The 8,418-nt window shown below is 33.0% G+C and overlaps 1 protein-coding gene across 1 annotated transcript; it reads right to left on the bottom strand.

Annotated features, from left to right (window-relative positions):
* Positions 1-5,426: 5,426 nt before the first annotated feature.
* LOC100012478 (60S ribosomal protein L7-like) lies at positions 5,427-7,071 on the bottom strand. Its single transcript, XM_056808496.1, has 2 exons — positions 6,975-7,071; positions 5,427-5,935 (listed from the first exon to the last, which is right to left on the bottom strand). The coding sequence occupies exons 1-2, from the start codon at positions 7,069-7,071 to the stop codon at positions 5,490-5,492; spliced, it is 543 nt and encodes a 180-aa protein (XP_056664474.1). The 3' UTR covers positions 5,427-5,489.
* Between the last annotated feature and the right edge of the window lie 1,347 nt (positions 7,072-8,418).

Genomic DNA, 8,418 nt, shown 5'->3' with positions numbered 1-8,418 from the left:
GTATTCCTAGAACTCGATCCAAGCTTCTTTGTACTGTCTATAATTAATAAGCATTTATTAAAGACCTACTATGTTCCAGGTACTGTGCTAGGTGCTGGGAATATGTATCCAGAAAAAAGAAAAGCATTCCTCAACCTGAAGTTGCTTACAAGCTAATGAAAAAGGCTACACGTAAAAAGGAGGTTGAAAAGTTAAAAGTTGAAAATTGAAAAGCTAGTTGGTGAGTGGAGGGGGAAGTACCTAGAACGAGGGCCTGGTGGAGAGGAAAAAGAAGTCCAAAATAAGTGGATGTGGATGGTAGGAAAGAAGACATTATTTTTAATGTCAATCTTGTTCTCCTACTTAAATGGAGGAGTTTATGGCTCCATCTTTCAATCAGGGGAGCAAAGGATACTGATGAAGTGTGAATAACAAGGTTGACTGGATTTTATAAGATTATGAGAATTCTCAATGATGAGTATACTGGGGGCTTGGTGAAGAAGGCAAAGAATTTCAAAATAACTCTAGCTAAGTTGGTAATGAGTCTGTGCCACCTAACTATCCATTTAATTTTGAAAGATTCTTACAACATAAAAAATGTTATAAATATAAAAATACTATGGATCATGAACAAGGAACTGTGTGATGCTTTTTTTTTTTATATATTTTAAACATTATTTTATTTGGTCATTTCCAAACATTATTCAGTGGAAACAAAGATCATTTTCTTTTCCTCCCTTCCCCTCCTCCCACCACCTTTCCCTCTCCTATAACTGAAGCACGATTCCACTGGTTATCACATGTGTTCTTGACTCGAACCCATTTACCTGTTGTTGGTATTTGCATTAGAGTGTTCATTTAGAGTCTCTCCTCAGTCATATCCCCTCCACCCCTGTAGTCAAGCAGTTGCTTTTCATCGGTGTTTTTACTCCCACAGTTTATCCTCTGCTTGTGGATAGTATTTTTTAGATCCCTGCGGATTGTTCAGGGACATTGCATTGACACTAATGGAGAAGTCCATTACGTTCCCTTGTACCACAGTGTATCAGTCTCTGTGTACAATGTTTTCCTGGTTCTGCTCCTTTCGCTCTGCATCATTTCCTGGAGGTTGTTCCAGTCTCCATGGAATTCCTCTACTTTATTATTCCTTTTAGCACAATAGTATTCCACCACCAACATATAACACAATTTGCTCAGCCATTCCCCAATTGATGGGCATCCCCTCATTTTCCAATTTTTGGCCACCACAAAGAGCGCAGCTATGAATATTCTTGTACAAGTCTTTTTCCTTATTATCTCTTTGGGGTACAAGCCCAGCAGTGCTATGGCTGTATCAAAGGGCAGACAGTCTTTTATCACCCTTTGGGCATAGTTCCAAATTGCCCTCCAGAATGGCTGGATCGATTCACAACTCCACCAGCAATGAATTAGGGTCCCCACTTTGCCACATCCCCTCCAGCATTCATTACTTTCCATAGCTGTCATGTTAGCCAATCTTCTAGGTGTGAGGTGATACCTCAGAGTTGTTTTGATTTGCATCTCTCTGATTATAAGAGACGTAGAGCACTTTTTTCCTGTGCTTATTAATAGTTTTGATTTCTTTGGCTGAGAACTGCCTGTTTATGTCCCTTGCCCATTTGTCAATTGGAGAATGGCTTGATTTTTTGTACAATTGATTTAGTTCTTTGTAAATTTGAATAATTAAACCTTTGTCAGAGGTTTTTATGAAGATTGTTTTCCAATTTGTTGCTACCCTTCTGATTTTGGTTACATTGGTTTTGTTTGTACAAAAACTTTTTAATTTGATGTATTCCAGATTATTTATTTTGCATTTTGTAACTCTTTCTAATTCTTGCTTGGTTTTGAAGTCTTTCCCTTCCCAAAGATCTGACATGTATACTATTCTGTGTTCACCTAATTTTCTTATAGTTTCCTTCTTTATGTTCAAGTCATTCACCCATTTTGAATTTATCTTGGTGTCGAGTGTGAGGTGTTGATCTAAACCTAATCTTTCCCACACTGTCCTCCAATTTTCTAGCAGTTTTTATGAAATAGTGGATTTTTGTCCCAAAAGCTGGGATCTTTGGGTTTGTCATATACTGTCTTGCTGAGGTTGCTTGCCCCCAGTCTATTCCACTGATCCTCCTTTCTGTCTCTTAGCCAGTACCAAATTGTTTTGATGACCACTGCTTTGTAATATAGTCTGAGATCTAGGACTGCAAGACTCCTTTCCTTTGTATTTTTTTTTCATTATTTCCCTGGATATCCTTGATCTTTTGTTCTTCCAAATGAACTTTGTTATGTTTTTTTTCTAAATCAGCAAAGAAAGTTTTTGGAAGTTCCATGGGTATGGCACTAAATAGATAGATGAGTTTGGGTAGGATGGTCATTTTTATTATATTGACTCGTCCTACCCATGAGCAGTTAATGTTCTTCCAATTGTTCAAGTCTAGTTTTAGTTGTGTGGAAAGTGTTTTGTAGTTGTGTTCACATAGATCCTGTGTTTGTCTCGGGAGATAGATTCCCAAGTATTTTATTTTGTCTAAGGTGATTTTGAATGGGATTTCTCTTTCTAGTTCTTGCTGCTGAGCTGTGTTGGAATTATATAGAAATGCTGATGACTTATGTGGGTTTATTTTGTATCCTGCAACTTTGCTAATGTGTGATGCTTTTTTACTAATATTAGACATTATTGTAGAGACAGTAAGTTATAGAGTTTAAATTTTTTTAAATATGGAAAAGAGCAAATCCTCCTGGAGTAAATATTATTTCCTAGGACATTTAATCATCTCATGTTAAAATACTCATGATGAACATAATTTAAAAAATGTTACTTTGAAGATGGGTGTAGTTTAAGCATTAACGTCTCCTGCAAAGAATGAGCAGAAAGGGAAAAAAATCTGTGATGAATTGAACAAGATCATTAAAACAAAGGTAAGTACATATGTTAGTTTTTAGAAACTTCAAGGAGGACAAAAAGGAGAATGATGAAAAATATGTAAAATAAAGTGTTGCTTAAAGTAATTAAAAAAAAATCATATATCCCTCATTCTCCACAACTTACTGTCCAGTTGATGAAATAATAAAAGTGACAGATATCAGAGACAAGGTGCATATGTATCAAAATTAAAATCAAGAGTTTTCTTTTTGTTACTCATTTGGGAAGTGTGAGAAAGGGCTCTTTTACCTTGCCAGAGGCTATCTGAAGATTTCCACACCTCTGAGGAGTACTTGCCAACTCTGCCTCAAAGAATTTCACTTCTGGGGTTGTTGGTGGTGAATCTATTAAGGGGAAGTACATTTTGAGATACCTAACAAATAAACAAAAAGAATTTATCTATCAGGAATGTCTTCTTCCAGAAGTAAATAAAAAGGTTCTGGAGATGACACATATGATAAATCATCATAAAAAATGAAATTGATTGTATCTTAAAATGAAGTACATTGCAATGAACAAAATCACATCATTCTGACCATTTAATTGGTTGTTAGGACAAAGTCAAAATCAATAACAAGTTTGAAGAAAGGCTAAAGAACATAAGATGTTATACTTGCTACAGTTTTGATCATTTCAGATGAGCAATCAATATAAAAAAGGAAAACAGAAAAAGGCAAAGACGTTGTTACTGATTATTACCTTTTGCTGAAAAAGTTTAGCTGTTATAAACAAATCACCATAATGAGGAGGCAAAATAATTCTAGAAATTGCCTAAGCCAGGAAAAAAAAAAGTATTCTACTTACTATGTAAAGAAATGGTAATAAGGAGCAATGTCCATTTAAAATAAGAATTTATTTGCAAAATACAATGAAGCGGAATGGCAGAAAATTGTAATGTGTGAATTAAATATTGGGGGAACTCCAACCCAGTCCAAGCCTCAAAGATTCACTTCAATAAATAGGTGTCATAGAGTCAGATTTCTTAATTTCCCAGTGTGGCAGGCAAGGTTCTTTACATATTTGAGAAATTAGTATTTTATCAGAGATATTTCCTGCAAAAAATTCCCCTAGCTTTCTGCTTTCCTTCTAATCATGGTTGCTTTTTTTTGTTTGTACAAAACTTTTACAATTTAACATTTGGACACATATTGGCTATATGACCCCCGGAAGCTCTTTTTATCTCTCAGTGCTTTGGAGAATTCTATGAATCTACAAGTAGTAGAGTAGTTGTTAGTGGACACTGGTAGAGGAAGGTTCTTAACTTTAGAGATGCTAATGAAATAACAGGTCCAGTCACAAACAAAAAATAACTCTAAAGATTTCAATGAAGCTATGCAAAAGGAAGTAAGCAGAATCAGAGGAACATTGTACATGGTAACAGCAATAAGGTATGATGATCAACTATACATAACAAATATTCTTAAAAAGACAAGGATTCAGGACAACTCCAGGAGACTCATGAACAAAAAAAAAAGACTCCCATGCCAAAGAAGGAAAAGATGAAGTCTGAATGCAAATTGAAACATACCATTCTTTACTTGATTTCCTCCATGAATTTTCTCTATCATAAGCAAAATGTGTTTTCTTTCACAATACAATGAATATGGCAATATATATTAAATGATAATATTTATACAATCTGTATCATATTATCTGCCTCTTTGGGGACAAGGTAGGGATAGGAGGGAGAGAGAACAGTGATTGTAAGATATTAGAAAATAAATATTTAAAAATAGTATTGACATGTAATCTGGAAAAAAATTTAAAAAATATTTATAATTAAAAAAAGAAAAAGAAGAGAGACTGAGTGAAATTTAATATGGCTTCTGGAGACACCCTCTGGGTGTTTAACTTTTATTCCAGTTTCCTATTGGCAACTCAACTTATGATTAGTAGCTAAATATATTTCCTCTATATACTGAGGTCCAGATTAAAAAAATATATAAAAACTACCAAATTTGGGCTCTGACACCCCAATTCCCAATTTATAAGAAGTGGAAATGGATTTCAGGAAGATGGAATCAGGAACAATTGCTGATGTAGATGAAAAACACACAAAAATAATTCATTTGGAAGATGACACAACTTAAAAATAGATTGAGAGTTTACTGTATATGATATCTCAGGGAAAGACAGCCTTTTGCTGGAGAGAACAGAAAATAAAATATCTACTACATTTTTTGCTTTAAAAAAAGATATATTAGAACAAAATGCACACTTTATCCCCCTCTTCAAAATATGATGCTTTCATGCTTATGTGACAGATTATGAAAGATTCCTTTCTATATTAAAACAGAGGTAATTCTGTTTTCTGAAAATGTACTCCAATCTTTGATGTCAACTAATATGTAAAATGTGTGTGTGTGTGTGTGTGTGTATATATATATATATGTATATATATTCTCTAGAGTTGTTTGTTACTTTCATGGGAAATGAAATATTAGGTAGGTGTAGTTCTCCAGATATTTCTTTGTGCAATGCTTTGTGAATAAGTGCAATGTGCAGCACCTTTTTTTTTATCATAGGCATTTTTAATAACAGACCATTAGAAAAACAATCATGGTAGAGACCTTTAGTTCATTCTTCTAATAAGCCTGTTGATCTGGTCTTCCCTGTTACCAGCATCTCTACCTTCCACAAAATGTGTAGTCTTTTTCTTCATTCCACCCCATAGAGATGATAATTTGAAGGGCCACAGGAAATTGTTGGCAGCTTTGAAGTGCTTGCCAACAGTGTAGATCTCATGGATCAAGTCCTCCATGCAGATAATTCCATATTTACCAAGAGATTTTGCAATAAGGGCATTATCAGTCAGGGCAATTCTCTGTTTCTTGATCTTGCCATAACCCCGTTTATAAATCAAGTCATTCACAGACTTCAGGGTTGGGTAACCCCATGCAATATATGGTTCCACAATCCTCAGCATGTTAATCGAAGGCTTGTTAAGCTTAACGAAGATACCATTAAAGATCTGGCGAAGACAAAGAAGCTGCAATACTTTGCGGACCTTTGGGTTTTCTATTTTAATGCAGCAATTACCAAAAATCTATCATATTTCTTTTTTTTTTACATTTCTATTCAGGCATTTAATGTCTTTATTGTTACACTTTTTTTTGGGTTATTTTTGTTATATTTATCTAGGTCTGAGAGAGCTACATTAAGATTCCTCAGTTTTCTATTTGTTTATATAATTGATTTAAATATTCCCTTAACTGATTTGATGCTAATATCCAACGTGCATATAATATATAAACATATATAAACATATGTACACATATACTGCATACTATATTTATATGTATATTATATATGTGTTATATATGATGTTACTATTATTCAATGGTCATCTATGGTCTATATTATATATATGCATATATATGTGTGTGTGTGTGTGTGTGTGTGTTTGTGTTTATGTGTGTGTGCATATAACCTAGAAGCTCTGTATTTTTACCATGCCATTCATGGATATTTCCACTTTATATTTTCTTTCTATATATTACTAATACATTCTTTGTATTTGTTCTTCCTATTTTCATTTTGCCCCCTGATTTTTGTGAATCTTGGCAGTCTTCATTTAGGATTTCTTGAAATATGGCATTTTGGGTTGTTAAACAAATGAAACAAATAGATAATATTTGCAAAATTATTTTAGCAAGCAGTTCTGTACACCAAAGATAATAAAACCACTACCCTAGGACCTAACATCACTGTACCTAAGGTGTTTATAGATGAAATAATATTATACAAAAGAGAATAACTCAAGTAAAATGATTTGAGGGGAGTATGTTCTACCAAATTTGTACATATATACATAGCTATATAGATGTTTGTATGTGTATGTATACATATATATATATATATAATTCACAGGAAATAGATACGATGTGCTCAGATATTCTCTAGATCATTCAGTTAATTGTAAAATAAAGCAACAGAAATTGTTTGAAAAATAATTTCTATATGTATACCACCAGAGAAAGAACGGATAAATAGAAACAAATAAAACACAGTTTTAGATATAAAAATATATCTTTTGATCAAATGATGCTTTCTCTACTTTGGGGAGTTAGGAGGTAGTTGAGAATTTTAGTGTACCAAACAAACACGTTAAAATTGAATAAACTTAATTGTGAGATAGCAAAATTGTGGTGCATTGTTGAATATTGTTTGTGAAAACATTTTTGTTCCCTATGAATACTCTCATTGAATATGACCTTGATCACTCTAATAAAGAGTTCATATAGCTTGGAGAAGAGAATTTTTGGCTTATGGGTACCTAGGTTCTCTTGGTACTCCCTTTTGCAGCACTTAAGATCTTAAATTATTATCATTCCTCTGTTATTTGCTCTTTCTTTGGATACTTCAAGTATTAGTTTATCAGTGCAATCATGATTGTCTCACCTTAGCACCAATTTCCTCTGTATATGTTATTGTCCTCTTAATTATGAAAAGTAATTCAACATTTAAAGAAAAGCGTCTTTTGCTAAAAGTACACAGTCAATTTTATTAAAAACATTTTAAAAGCCAAAGTTAAAAAGCAGAATTAGATAAAAATGCTTGTGATTATCTTTTTTATAATATTCCATAGAAAATAAATGTTAGTTAGACTAGCCACTTTTATTAAAAGAGCTTCATTCTTATTTTTTAATTTACATACAAATTGAAAAGGAAGCTTGTCTCCATTTGTGGATTCAAGGTAGTCTTTTCTTGTAATGCTATATAGTGTCCAGAGTACAAGTGTGTATCTGTGTTCAAGTTAAATTAACTTAATTACTAAAAATGTTTAAATTAAATTTCTTCTTTTCACAGACAGAAGAAGAACAAAGTGGAAGAATTAGAACATGATGTGCTATAGGTCACAAATAATTATACTGAATTTATAAATCCATTAATTCTGAATATAAGGATTCATTGAACTATCATCTTGACAGTCTGTCAGGGACGATGCTAGCTTTTAGACAGTCAAGGATGAATAGATTTGTCCACTTAAGAGCCAATTTCAATAAATTTTGACTTATTAACATTTCTCAAAGATCTTCTGTATCTTGGGCTTCATCAGTTTCACCACTTATCTCAGCTGTACCTGAATGACATGAAGTCCTAGACAGAAGGCAATAAGTTTAAAATGCAGGAAAAATCTTGAAAGAGTCATAGGTAGGCTGCTAAAGGACATAGAGAGAAATTATAGCATGACAGGATAATTATATTTTCTCAATGCAGTGACCACAGAAAGTATGCCAGATTTGGAAGGGAAAAAATAAAGCAGATGGACAAAGCTGATTTGCCCCATGTAAGAAGAATTTATTTTTTCCTTTGGTATCATGCTATATTTGAAAAAATTATTAGGAACAATTTATGCATATGAAAATGCAACTTCTTTATTATTGCAGAAGATTGTCAAGGTGTATTTATTAAACTTATTTATGCCAAGTATTGTGCTTTAACATTGAAGATACAAAGACAAATAAAACAATTTTTGTCCTTAAAGACTTTCCCTTTTA

This window comes from Monodelphis domestica, chromosome 8 (genome assembly GCF_027887165.1).
Source record: "Monodelphis domestica isolate mMonDom1 chromosome 8, mMonDom1.pri, whole genome shotgun sequence".
Classification (NCBI taxonomy): Eukaryota; Metazoa; Chordata; class Mammalia; order Didelphimorphia; family Didelphidae; genus Monodelphis; species Monodelphis domestica.
The sequence above is the reverse complement of the archived record's forward strand: the minus strand, read 5'-3'. Positions and strand labels throughout refer to the sequence as shown.

Excerpts from the sequence above, each read along its gene's own strand:
- LOC100012478 (XM_056808496.1), bottom strand. The coding sequence starts at position 7,071 with ATGCACCACAATTTTGCTATCTCACAATTAAGTTTATTCAATTTTAAC. Across the intron at positions 5,936-6,974 it reads CTACCTCCTAACTCCCCAAA|AAAACCCAAAGGTCCGCAAA; the intron begins GTAGAGAAAGCA and ends GCATTAAAATAG.